General features: G+C 39.8%; 1 protein-coding gene across 1 annotated transcript; it reads left to right on the top strand.

The window, feature by feature from the left end:
* The first annotated feature begins 4,238 nt into the window (after positions 1 to 4,238).
* LOC138879338 (uncharacterized) lies at positions 4,239 to 4,550 on the top strand. The gene has a single exon (XM_070158947.1). The coding sequence runs from the start codon at positions 4,239 to 4,241 to the stop codon at positions 4,548 to 4,550; it is 312 nt and encodes a 103-aa protein (XP_070015048.1).
* The last annotated feature ends 10,591 nt before the right edge of the window (positions 4,551 to 15,141 follow it).

Below are 15,141 nucleotides of genomic sequence, written 5' to 3'. Positions count from 1 at the left end.
TTAAACATGCGTCTAAGATATAAACATGAATAACATCTGCTGGACCACTAGAATAGCATATGTGAGGAAATCTATCCAAAAGACATATATACATACACGTGCGAATTACTTAGGGCGGGCCAACAAGGCTGCTATAGAAAACTACATATCCAAAACTAGAAGCCGGCAAGGCCACATACTATCCAACTATACATACTGTCTACAGACTTCTAATAGAAATACAACTGTACAAAAACGGCACTGAGCCATGTCATACCCATATTTATATATACAAGCATATCATACCAAAATCAAAAGCAGCTCCGGATCAAGTGGAGCATGCCAATTCTCGCTGATCAAGGATCCTAAGAAGGGGGATTGTCAGCTTGCCTACCTGCACCTGCGGGCATGAAACGCAGGCCCTGGGAAATAGAGCGTCAGTACAAATAATGTACTAAGTATGTAAGGCATGAAAATCAGTACATAAAAGACATAGATGAAACATGGAATGAAGAATTTCATTTGTAAGTCTGAATAACTTTGTAAATTCTGAAACGTTTATAATGTCATGAACGTGCATATAAATATCGTGCCATGCATGGGTATAGGTGTACATAATATCATCAAGCCTCTAAGGGCATCATAGCATATCGTCTCGGCCACTGTGGATAACATCATCAGCATATACCAACTGGTGGTGGTGCGTATATAACATCGTAATCTTTTTCCCGTATCCCATATAAATATAATATACATATATACACATATATAACGCCATCTGTTCATGGGCCAATGTACATGTATAAATGCATAAGAAATACGTTAATAAGATTTTCTTGGAATGCCATAAAACTTTATATGCCTTTTGGATAAACTTTATCAAATACATATTTTTCTGAGACTCATAAACAGACGATAGAATAATAAGACTTATGAGAGAATAAGAATATACATATCTCTAGCATTTCTACGAATAGAGTAATTTATGAAAGTTGTGCATTTGCTCGTTTCATTTGTATCGTATAGATCATGCCAAAAGAAAGAAGGGATGACCTTAACATACCTAGAGTAGGGAAAAACCCGTATAATATTCTTGGAAAAGATTGCACTATACTCCTTTAGAACCGCAAAATTTTACGTTACTACAGTTCTAACAATTCTCGTTGGAATTGTTTGGTTGCAAGAATTTCGTTGGTAGCTTTTTCGGATGGAGTTTAGCTTCTATTCTTGAAGTACTTTAAACTTAGGAAGAAAGATATATGATTCTTACTTTATTATTCTCTGTCCAAATGAACCAAACTTTTTATAACTTTGAATGTTTTACACGTTGATGACTTATTCACTTTAGGTATCCACCTATGATCATATGACTACTTAGTCATATGTCTTAATAGTGGCCTACTGCCACGTGAGGGGTGGGGCAGGGAGGAGATTTTAAATCTTTATCCAATAATTTATTAATTAATTAGGTAATGTCCCGTTACCTGATAATTAATCAATTACCCGCATAATTAAGAATTGTCTCAAATTACTTAAGTTACCACTCATTGTTAATACACTTTGCGTACCCTACTATCGTGGTCATGGGGTACCTTATATGGCACTAGTCTATAAATATCGGGTATTATAGCTCGGACCGTATTTTATCATAAATCGACAACCTTCAACGAAACTCATTTTCTTAGATTTATTTGCCCTTTATCCTTCACGGCACTTACTTATCGCTTGTTATAAATAGCATAAATACGTTAGCCTTAAGATAATCTCATCCCTGAGTCTACATCGATTAACTGAAGACGAAACTTTAACGTACGAAAACGCGGGATGTAACAGCTATGCTTGGAAAAGTCGTGTGTAGATTAGAGTTGAATTAAAGAGAGCCTGTTTCTGAATACGTGGCTCAGGGCATTTTGAGGTTAGGATAGGGATAAACCTAACCATCTTGCTTAGTTGAATATCGTATTATATTCGTTCGTGATAGACTCAATACCATAGGAATATAGGATTAATATAGTATGGATAGACGAGTAGTATTGTGGGAACATGCTATAACATGTTATTCATATAAATGATCCGGTCAATTAGCAATCATTGATACTATGGATTAACAAGTATGGTTATTGAACTTAATATGATTGATAAACTGACCACAACCCTAGAATCTTTATCACCTCTAAATAAAATCCAAAAACACATGTTTGCATCCTTGATATATTAGCTAATTACTTGTTCAATTTATACAAAAGTTGTTTAGTAGAAAAATGATATTTTTTATCTTGGACTGTTAATTGATTTTAGTTAGCTTAGTTAACGATTAATCTAAGTCTATGTGGGTTCGACATCCGACTTTTGAGTCACTTTATTACTTGACAGTCACATATACTTGCGTTTAGTTAGGGAACCAATAAGTTTTGGCGTTGTTGCCGGGACTTGGTTATTGATTATTTATTTAATTTAAGCTTTTATTCATTATATGTTCAATTTTTAATTTTTAGTTTGCTTTATTTATGTTAACGCAGGCTCTTCTCTCGAATGCAGAGGAGTAGAAGCACGAACAACCACTTTCCTCTTGATCTTGAAATAGAACGAACACTTCGCAAGTTAAAGAGGGAAGTCGAAGCTAGAACTAGAACAAAAGGAGAGTTGGAAATTAATGTTCAGCCTAAACCACAACAAATGGCAGTAAATGAAGAGCGACCAGTGATAGTGGCCGCAATGCCTAATCTTGCTAATGTGACCCAGGCTATAGTGAAGCCTGATATCACGAGTCACTTGAGCTCAAACAGTACATCGTACAACTAATTCAGTCCATAGGGCAGTATGTGGGTCTATCTCATGAAGATCAGCAGCGGCACATTCAGAACTTTTTGGAAATTACGAGTACCTATAATTATCCGATTGTTTCCAACGACTATGTCAGACTGACATTGTTTCCCTTTTCACTGCTGAGGAGCCAAAGAATGGTTGCAGAAGGATCCCGCAAGCTCGATCCACACATGGGATGATCTAGCACGAAAATTTTTAATCAAGTTTTTTCCCATTAAGAAGACAAAGTCGCTAAGGAGTCAGATTCTTGGGTTTCAACAACGAGATGGCGAGACTCTTCATCAAGATTGGGAAATATACAAGAAGCTATTCAAAGACTGCCCACACCATTGTTAGACTGATGAGGTGTTGGGTCATACTTTCGTTGATGGGTTGGATGAGACATCAAATATGAATCTTGACTCACCATGTGGGAGTAGTTTCATGGCAAGACCGTATAGTAAAATCCAGATCCTGCTAAATAATTTCACTGCTAATGATAATAATTGGCAAGGAGGTGGGGAACCACGAAGAGCATTTATACAAAAGTCAGCATGTGCAATTGAGCTCGATGATTTCTCAGTCATGAGGGTAGATATAGCAAAGTTAGCAAATCAGATGAATAAAATGACTATGTACTAAGCATAACATATGCAACATGTGCAATAGATGTCTACTTGTTGCGAGTTATGTGGTGAAGGTCACACGAGTGACATATGTCCCGCAAATCCTGAATCCATCTATTATGTAGGGCAATAAAGTGGAGGGACGATAAATTAGCAGGCACAATATGGGAACACATACAATCCAAATTGGAAGAATCACCCTAACTTCTCATGGGGTGGGAATCAGATGACTCAGAATTTGTATAGACCCCAAGGAAATTATAGTCAACTGTTGAAGCCAGCCCAACAAGTAGAGGAGAATATGAATGACTTATTGAAGAAGTTATTGCTTAACAATCAGCAGTTCAAGACCGATTTTAGAAATCTTGAGAGACAAGTTGGCGATTGGCGACAAATCAAAATACTAGGCCTGATTGTGCACTTCCCAGTGATGTTAAGAAGAATCTTCAAGTTAATGCAGTCTCACTCTAAAACGGAAGGGAATTAGAAAAGGTGCCAAAGAAGAGAAAAGTTAAGCATGTACCTGAGAGGGAGTTGATTCCTAAAGCAACCATGAGTCAAAGAAAGATGATACAAGTTCACAACTAGTAGGTGTCGCAATGCTACCACCTCATTTCCCCCAAAGGTTACAGAAGAAGAATGATGATCGCATATTTAACAAATTTGTCTATGTTGAGCCAGGTTCAATTAAATATTCCATTGGTTGATGTACTTCGTGAAATTCCAAAATATGCTAAGTACACCAAAGATATAGTGGCTCACAAGAGGAGACCTACTGAATTCTAGACAGTCGCACTTATTGAGGAATGCACCTCAAGGGTCCAAAACATGCTTCCTCAAATGCTTAAGGATCCTAGCAGCTTCACCATCTCTGTGCAGATTGGTAATGTTGATGTATGTCATGTTCTTTGTGATTTGGGGGCGAGCATAAATCTGATTCCCTTGTCTTTGTTCAAGCAACTGGGTGTGGGAGCTCCAAGACCACCCACTGTGATATTGCAATTAACCGATAGATCCATTTCTTACCCTGAAGGAGTGATTGAAGATGTATTGCTACAAATTGGGACATTCATCTTCCCAACAGACTTTATCATCCTAGATTATGAGGCTGATGAACAAGTTACAATTATATTTGGATGACATCACTTGGCTACAAGTGATGCAATTATTAAAGTGAGAGAGGGAAAAATGATTATGAGCATAGACAATGAGGAAATAGTTTTCAATGTCTACAAGGCGATTCAACTCATAGGCCATTATAATGAGCTCTCTATGATATCTATTGTGTATGTGAATGAGCAGCTTATAGATCCGAGCATATATCCAGATGATTCTCTAGAGAAATCACTCATATTATTCGATAGCTTGGAGATTGATGATGAGGTTGAGGAGATAATGCATATACCAGATGCATCATGCATATACATGCAACGATTAACCCTTTTTGTGCCCCTAAATAGGCCAATCGGCCCGCCCCCTAAACCCTCAGTTGAGGAGCCCCAAAACTAGAACTTACACTCGTACTGTCTCATCTTCATTGTGCATATTTGGGATGTTCTAATAGTTTGCCTATGATTGTTTTTTTCTCATTTGTCTAACTTGCAGGAAGAAAATTTGTTGAGGGTGCTGAGGGATCACAAGGGTGCCATTGGTTGGAAAATGTCTGACCAAAAGGTATTAGCCCTGCATTCTGTATGCACAAAATATTCATGGATGAGGGGCACAAGCCTAGTAGGGAATATCAATGCTGCCTAAATCCAATCATAAAAGAGGTGGTAAGAAAGGAAGTGATTAAATGGCTCGACGCAGGTATAGTGTTTCCTATTTCCGATAGTAAGTGGGTAAGCCATGTCCAATGTTTATCTAGGGGGTATAACTATTGCAGTGAATGAAAAAATAAATTAATCCCAACTAGGACTGTGACTAGATGGCAAATATGCATAGATTATAGGAACTTGAATAATGCTACACAAAAAAGATCACTTCCCTCTCCCATTCATTGATCAAATGCTTGACAGGTTAGCTGGACAAGAATATTATTGTTTCCTTGATGGATACTCAGGGTATAATCAGATTGCTATTGCCTAGAAAGATCAAGAAAAGACCACTTTTACATGACCTTATGGAACTTATGCATTTAAGAGAATGCCATTCAGGTTATGTAATGTACCTACAACTTTTTAAATGTCTATGATGGCTATTTTCACCAATATGGCAGAAAGATTTGTGGAGGTCTTTATGGATGATTTTTCTATATTTGGTCCCTCTTTTGATGAATGCTTGACCAATCTTGCTAAAGTGCTTGCTAGGTGCGAGGAGACTAATCTGGTAGTGAATTGAGAAAAGTGTCATTTTATGTTATGTGAAGGTATAGAGTTGGGGAACAAGGTGTCCAAATATGGACTGGAAGTTGACAATGCTAAGGTGGAAGGAAGCAATTGAAAAGTTGCCACCACCAATTTCAATAAAAGGAGTTAGGAGTTTTTTGGGACATGTAGGATTTTATCACCGATTTATAAAGAATTTCTCAAAAAAGTTCTCTCCTTTGTGTAGGTTTTTAGAGAAGGATGTACCGTTCAAGTTTGACGATGCTTGTCTAAAGGCATTCGAGGAGCTGAAAAAGAAGTTAGTGAGTGCACCAATCATAGTGTCTCCTGACTGGAACGAGCCATTCGAGCTGATGTGTGATGCTTGTGACAGTGCAATTGGGGTCGTATTGGGCCATAGGAGGAGCAAAATATTTCACTCTATTTACTACGCAAGCAAGACTTTCACTCGTGCTCAAATAAATTATACGATGACAGAGAAGGAGTTGTTTGTTGTAGTATGGACGTTCGATAAATTTCGGGCCTATTTGGTTGGCACCAAAGTCATCATCTACACAGACCAGGCAACCATCATGTATTTGTTCTGAAAGAAAGATGCTAAATCAAGGATAATCTGTTGGGTTTACTCTTGCAAGAATTTGACTTGGAGATCTGAGACCGTAAAGGAACAGAGAATCAAGTGGCCGATCAATTGTCTACGTTAGAAACTCGGAGTCATGTAGCTGAGGGAGATGTCAACAATAAAACCTTGCCGGATGAAAAATTGTTGGCCGTTACTGTTGGTGAGGTGACATGGTATGTGGATATTGTGAATTATCTAGCTTCTAGAGAAATGCCACCTAACCTTGAACCTCATGCTAAAAAGATGTTCTTGCGGGATGTGAGATCATATATGTAAGCTCAGCCATTTCTGTTCAAATCATATGTTGATCAATTGATGCAAAGATGTGTGTCTGAGTCTGAGATAAATGATATTTTACATGACTGTCATGCGTCACCTTATGGTTGTCACCATGCAGGTGACAAAACGACAGTCAAGGAGTTGCAATCGGCCTTCTATTGGCCTAGGTTGTTTAAAGATGCACATGAGTTCGTGAGGAAGTGTGATAGATTCCAGAGAATGGGAATGATTACGAAAAGGCATGATATACCATTTCATGGTATTATGGAGGTTGAAATCTTTGATGTATAGGAAATTGATTTCATGGGTCTATTTCCCCTGTCCAATGGGTGCAAGTACATTTTGGTGGCAATTGACTATGTGTCGAAGTGGGTGGAGGCCATTTATCTTCCTACCAGTGATGCCAAGGTTGTGGTTAACTTTGTGAAAAATCATATCTTTACAAGGTTTGACACTCTGAGAGTTATGATAAGAGATGGGGGCACCCATTTTTGTAATAAGCTGTTGGACAATCTCTTAGCAAAATACGGGCTCAAACATAAGGTTGCGACCACCTACCATTCTCAGACTAGTGGACAAGTTGAGGTGTCAAATAGAGAGATAAAGCAGATTCTGGAGAAGATTGTTGGTGCAAGTAGGAAAGATTGGGCTGCAAAGCTTGATGATACTCTATGGGCATACCGGACTGCCTACAAAACTCCAATCTGTGCTTCTCCTTACAAGATGGTTTATGGGGAGGCATGCCATTTACTGATGGAACTTGAGCACAAGGCCTATTAGGTGATAAAGAGGCTTAACTTTGATGCAGAATTAGCGGGTAAAAAATGGTTATTGCAATTTAATGAGCTTCATGAGTTTCACTTGCACGCGTATGAGAATGCCAAGTTGTATAAAGAAAAGACCAAGCGCAGGCATGATAAGCATATTCACCATAGCTAGTTCGAACCGAGCCAATTGGTTCTCTTGTTCAATTAAAGGTTGAGAATCTTTCCTGAAAAGCTCAAATTGAGATGGTCGGGGCCGTTTGAGGTAGTAAGAGTTACTCCACATGGTGCAACTGAGTTGCACGTCATAGATGGAGAGAGAACATTCTTAGTGAATGGACAAAGAGTAAAGCACTATTATGGAGGTTACTTTGATCGTCAGAAGTCAAAGGTGTTGCTCGCCAATGATTAGGCGAGATTCTACGTCGTGTCGTGGCATTAAATCATACGCTTGTTGGGAGAAAACTCGTCTTTACTACTTTATTTTATTTTAGTTTTTTTATATATATTTTTGTAGTATTTGTTTTTATTTTGTAGGATTACAAGCGTAGGAAATAAAGCCATTGGAAGAGTGCAAAAGTAAGCTAGATGCTGAGAATTAAGTGTGTGGTGCCCGCACAAAGGACCATACCTGAGAAAGTCTTAGTACCTCGTAAGCCGCAATTGCTTCAACCTTTGGCTTTTCAGGGAGTTTCTTATCCGCCCTCATTATTTATTTATTTTGTTTTATTTGTGCATTGGGGACACTGCACCCTTTTAAGTGTGGGGTGGAGGACTGTCAGATTATAGAGGTATAGTTGTATTAACATTAACTTCTTGTCTTTAATTTTTAGCTTCTTATTTTTATTTCCTAGTTAGTAGAATTAGTAGTGTAGTATTTTAGTACTAGTTTTAGTAGCTTTTATCCGGAAAAAAATCAAAAATTCAAAAACATCAAAAAAACTTGGACTTTTCCCGAATTGGATCTCTTGGACAACTTTCTTGAAGGATTAAGGTCTAATGCAAAATCAAAAGAAAATATTTTCTTTCTTTTTAGTTAGTCGTAGGTAGGTAATAATCCCCCTTGATTTTTCTTTGGGCATCGGTTCTTTTCCAAGGGATGTATCTTGAACCGGGTATTTTTATTTTTATTTAGAAAATAAAAGGAAGAAAATTTGATTGCTCCTGTATGCCTTTTGACTTGTTTGATGATATCATAGTTAGGCCTTAGCATGCGAATTACCTCCCTAATATGTTTTGACAAATATTGATGGCATAGATAAATTGAACAACTTGTTTATGACGCCTTCTCTCAGTTTCTTCTTTATTGCTTAATATTTCTTGACTATGTGATTACTTTCTTTGACTTGAGGGTTGGAATAGAACCATCCTGAATGGATCATGTGCATTGTGTGATGTGAGGTCTGATAAATGGGGATTTTGACTACTTATTAGTGCCTTTTAGCTTTCTTTTTAGTCCAAAAGTGTTTAATTGTTTTCCCGAAAACTGATGAAATATGCCTAATTACAGGAGCATTAGAAAATGAGCAACTAAGATGAAATCTAATTCAAGAATGAGTGATCTGAACTCAAGGACAAAAACAGGTACAGAAGCTCAAAGTGCGAATTACAGATTTCCATCTACGGCCGCAGATTGTGAAGGCATTCATATCAGGGGACTGTGAGAAGTGAGGCCGCAGAAGCTAAGCAAGAGCATAGGTTCAAAGAGTTATCATTTCAAGATCAAAAGATGTCACGACCCGGATATTCCACCCTCGGGAATCGTGATGGCACCTATTAATGTGAGCTAGGCAAGCCGACTGTTTGAACAAATTACCTTTTACCAATTTATATTCTTTAACAATTATAATGCAATAATGTATAGATAGCGAAAATTACAATAAGCGGAAGAAATACAGTAAACTATCTGAAATATATATCTAATACAACTATTTGAGGCTCGACTACCCAGAACTGGTGTTATAGTTTCACAGACGATCTAAGAATACTACATACAAAGTCTGAAAGATAAAAGATTCTCTATTTCTGAACTAAGTAAATGAAACAGGAGTAAAGGGATAGAGGGAGACGCCAGGGCCTGCGGACGCCTGCAGGACTACCTTGGATCTCCGCGTGGACTGAAGGCAGCCACCTAATCTATGGTCCAAACGCTACTGCTTCGGGATCTGCACACAATGCAAAGTGTAGTATCAGTACAACCGACCCCATGTGCTAGTAAGTGTCTAGCCTAACCTCGGCGAAGTAGTGACGAGGCTAGGACCAGACTACCAAATAAACCTGTGCAATTCGACTATATACAACGAAAAAGAAGAACAGTAATATACAGTCAAGTATGGGAGGGGTAACACGCTGTGGGGAAAATATCAATTTAGAATAGAAAGATAACAGGTAATTGAAAGAAACAATATATCTCAGATATCAACAAAGAATCAGAAATCAATAAGTGCACGGCATCACCCTTCGTGCTTTTACTCTCATCCTTACCAAAGCAATCAAATAATAAAAAAAGTGCACGAAATTACCCTTTGTGTTTTTACTCTCATCCTCACCATATAGTCAATATAATCGGCACGGAATGGTACATCGTACGGCACGACATCACCCTTCGTGCTTTACACTCTTTCCTCACAAATCGTATACGGTATCACCCTTCGTGCTTTAACACTCTCTCACCAAAACAATACACGGCATCACCTTTCGTGCTTTAACACTCTTCCTCACCCAAACAACAATCACAAACAATAGGGAAAGGGAAAAAATAAAATTACAATAAGAATCCCGGCAAAGGAATACTGGTTCAACAATCAAGTCCCGGTAAGGGAATAACATCAAAAGAAACATCAACATCCCGGCAAGGGAGATAACATTAAAAGCAACAATATCCCGGCAAGGGAGACCACGTAATGATTCTCTTCTTTTTCTCACTTTTACTTCGCAACTCACTTCACAACTTGAGCCAATGCTCTAAAAGATTCAATTACCACTTATACTTTCACATTTCATTATACAACTTGAGCCAATGCTCCTCAATGTTCAAATGTCACAATTACTTCCACAAACTTTGCCCAACAATAAAAATCATCTTCAAAGCATGAATAATACAACGAAGTCATAATAATCACAATATAAGACTCACGGGCATGCTTGAAACCAACGTATAGATACTCGTCACCATTCCTATACGTCGTAATCGACAAATACCACATAGAAAATAGGACTCGACTTCTAATCCCTCAAGCTAAGGTTAGACCAAACACTAACCTCGATGCCACGAACACAATTCAAACCTCTACTACCGCTTTACCTCTTGATTCCACCACCAATTTGGTCGTATCTAGCCACAAGTTACTTAATTGTATCAATAAATGCCAAATGAATCAATTCTAATGCATGAAAATGAGTTTTCTAAAGTTTTACCCAAAAAGTCAAAATTCACCCTCGGGGCCCACATGGTCAAAACCCGAGGTTCGAATCAAAACCGGTTGCCCATTCCCCCAAAAACTCAAATATATAATTTGTTTTGAAATTGTACCTCAAATCGAGGTCCAAATCCCCAATTTTTGAAAAACCTAGGTTCTACCCAAAACACCCAATCCCCCCCCCCCCATGAAAATCATTAATTTTGAGTTGAAATCATGTGAAAAGATGTTAATAATTGAAGAAAATGAGTTAAAATTGACTTACAATCGATTTGGAAGAAGAGTTGTCTTTGAGAAGTCGCCCAAGTGTGTTTTGATTTTAAAAGAGTGTGAAAAATGAAAGATTTTCGGCTAAGTTATAAAATTGCAGGTTGCAGATGTCGCAATTGCGACCAGGGTTCGCAATTGCGAACCTAGACTTCTACTAAGTTCGCATTTGCGAGGCGACTTTCGCATTTGCGAAGTCGCTTTTGCGAACCACACGTCACATTTGTGACAAATGACCCAAAGTGGAAAACATCGCATTTGCGATAAATTCCTCGCAATTGCGAGGAAGGCTGACTATGGCTATTTTCACATTTGCGGCATAGACTTCGCATTTGCGAAAATGCGAATCCTGCAGGCCTGCAATGCAATGGCTGAAATCTGCGATTTCTCAAGTCCAAAATCCACCCTTTGTCCTATCCAAAACTCACCCGAGCCCTCGGGGCTCCAAACCAAACATGCACACCAACCTAAAAACATCATACGGACTAGCTCGTGCATTCAAATCACTAAAATAACTTCAACCACTATTAATTTAGCATCAAAATCATGAAATTTCTTAAGAACTTCAAATTTCCCGATTTCCTCAAATAAGGTCCGATTCATATCATTTCAAGTCCGTTTCTTACCAAATTTCTCAGACTTATCTTAAATCACATATAAGACTTGTACCGTGCGCCAGAACCAAAATACGGGCCCGATACCATCAAGTTTTAAAAACATTCATTTCCAAAACTCATAAATAATTTCAGAAAATAATTTTCTTTAAAAATTCATTTCTCGGGCTTGGGACCTCGGAATTCAATTCCGGGCATACGTCCTAGTCCCATATTTTCCTATGGACCCTCTGAGACCGTCAAATCACGGGTCCGGGTCTGTTTACCCAAAATGTTGACCGAAGTCAACTTAAATCCATTTTAAAGTCAAAATTCATCATTTTTCACAGATTTCACATAATGTCTTTCCGGCTACGCGTCCGGACTACGCACATAAATCGAGGTGATGCCGATAAAGGTTTTTGAGGCCTCGGAATGCAGAATTTACTTTTAAAACAAGTGATGATCCTTTCCTCCACCTCTAAAATAACCGTTCGTCCTCGAACGGATAGAAAAAGAAAGTACCTGAGTCGGGAAAAATATGGGGATAACGGCTCTACTTATCGGACTCGGACTCCCAGGTCGATGCCTCAGTGGGCTGACCTCTCCACTGAACACGAACAGAAGGAAAACTCTTCGATCTCAATTGATGAACTTGCCGGTCTAGCATAGCTACCGGCTCCTCCTCATAAGACAAGTTCTTGTCCAACTGGACAGTGCTGAAATCTAACACGTGGGATGGATCGCCGTGATATTTTTGAAGCATGGACACATAAAACACTGGATGCACAGTTGATAAGCTCGGCGACAATGCAAGTCTATAAGCTACCTCTCCCACTCGATCAAGAATCTCAAACGGGCCAATGAACCTAGGGCTAAGCTTGCCCTTTTCCCAAATCTCATCACGCCCTTCATAGGCGACACTCGAAGCAATACTCGCTCACCAACCATGAATGCTAAATCACGAACCTTATGGTCGGCATAACTTTTTTGCATGGACTGAGCTGTACGAAGCCTATCCTGAATAATCTTGACCTTGTCCAAGGCATCCTGAACCAGATCCGTACCCAACAACCGAGCCTCTCCCGGCTCAAACCATCCAACCGGTGATCGACATCGCCTACCGTACAAAGCCTCATAAGGAGCCATCTGGATACTCGACTGGTAGCTGTTGTTATAGGCAAACTCTTCTAAAGGCAAAAAATGATCCCACGAGCCTCCAAAGTCAATGACACAAGCTTAGAGTATATCCTCCAAAATCTGAATGGTCCGCTCGGACTGCCCGTCCGTCTGAAGATGAAACGCTGTGCTCAACCAACCCGTGTGCCTAACTCTCGCTAAACTACTCTCCAAAAATGGGAGGTATACTTCGTACCTCGGTCCGAATGATAGACACGGGCACGCCATGAAGACGAACTATCTCCCGGATATAGATCTCAGCTAACCTCTCGGAAGAATAGGACACTGCCACGGGAATGAAATGTGCTGACTTGGTCATCCTGTCAACAATAACCCACACTGCATCAAACTTCCTCTGAGTCCGTGGGAGTCCAACAACGAAGTCCATAGTGATACGCTCCTACTTCCACTTAGGAATCTCAATCTTCTGGAACAAACCACCAGGTCTCTGATGCTCGTACTTAACCTGCTGACAATTCAAACACCGAGCCACATATGCAACAATGTCCTTCTTCATTCTTCTCCACCAATAATGCTGCCGCAAATCCTGATATATCTTCACGACGCCCGGATGAATAGAGTACCGGGAACTATGGGCCTCCTCTAAAATCAACTCCCGAAGCCCATCCATATTAGGCATACAAACTCAACCCTACAATCTCAAAACTCCATCATCTCTTAAGGTAACATGCTTGGCACCTCCATGTTGTACCGTGTCTCTAAGGACACACAAATGAGGATCATCATACTGCCGATCTCGGATACGCTCCAATAAAGAAGAACGAGCGACTGTGCAAGCTAACACATAGCTGGGCTCAGAAACATCACACCTCACAAACTGAATGGCCAAAGCCTGAACATCCAAAGCAAATGGTCTCTCACCGACTGGAATATAAGCAAGACTGCCCATACTGGCTGACTTCCTACTCAAAGCATCGGCCACCACATTAGCCTTTCCCGGATGATATAAGATGGTGATATCATAGTTCTTTAATAGCTCCAACCACCTTATCTATCTCAAATTTAGCTCCTTCTGCTTGAATAAATACTACAGACTATTGTGATCCGTGAACACCTCTCATGCCACGCCATACAGATAATGCCTCCAAATCTTCAACCCGTGAACAATGGCTGCTAACTCCAAATCATGAACCGGATAGTTCTTCTCATGAATCTTCAACTACCGCGATGTATAGGCAATGACCTTGCCATCCTACATCAACATAGAACCAAGTCGAATACGAGAGGCATCACAATAAATTGTATAAGGCCCTGAACCTGTGGGCAAAACCAACATTGGTGCCGTAGTCAGAGCTGTCTTGAGCTTCTGAAAGCTCGCCTCACACTCATCCGACCATCTGAATTGGGCACCCTTCTAGGTCAACCTGGTCATCGGGGCTGCAATAGATGAAAACCCATATAAGATGGTGATATCATAGTCCTTTAATAGCTCCAACCACCTTATCTGTCTCAAATTTAGTTCCTTCTGCTTGAACAAATACTACAGACTCTTGTGATCCGTGAACACCTCACATGCTACGCCATACAAATAATACCTCCAAATCTTCAACGCGTGAACAATGGCTGCTAACTCCAAATCATGAACCGGATAGTTCTTCTCATGAATCTTCAACTGCCGCGACGCATAGGTAATGACCTTGCCATCCTGCATCAACATAGCACTAAGTCGAATACGAGAGGCATCACAATAAACTGTATAAGGCCCTAAACCTGTGGGCAAAACCAACACTGGTGCCATAGTCAGAGCTATCTTAAGCTTCTGAAAGCTCGCCTCACACTCATCCGACCATCTGAATTGGGCACCCTTCTAGGTCAACCTGGCCATCGGGGCTGCAATAGATGAAAACCCCTCCACAAACCAATGATAATAGCCTGTCAATCCCAAGAAACTCTAGATCTCTATAGCTGATGCTGGTCTGGGCCAGTTCTTGACTGCCTCAATCTTCTTCGGATCGACCTGAATATCCTCTGCTGATACAAAATGACCCAGAAATGCCACTGAACTCAGCCAGAACTAATACTTCGAAAACTTAGCAAACAATTGACTATCCTCAAAGTCTGAAGAACCACTCTAGTATGCTGCTCGTGCTCCTCCCGGCTACGGGAATAGATCAAACTATCATCAATAAAGACTATCAAAAATGAATCCAAGTAAGGCCTGAACACTCGGTTCATCAAATCCATAAAAGCTGTTGGGGCATTTGTTAACCTGAATGACATCACCAAGAACTCATAATGCTCGTACCGAGTGCGGAAAGCT

The sequence above is a fragment of the Nicotiana sylvestris genome, chromosome 10 (assembly GCF_000393655.2).
Source record: "Nicotiana sylvestris chromosome 10, ASM39365v2, whole genome shotgun sequence".
Lineage (NCBI taxonomy): Eukaryota > Viridiplantae > Streptophyta > Magnoliopsida > Solanales > Solanaceae > Nicotiana > Nicotiana sylvestris.
The sequence above is the reverse complement of the archived record's forward strand: the minus strand, read 5'-3'. Positions and strand labels throughout refer to the sequence as shown.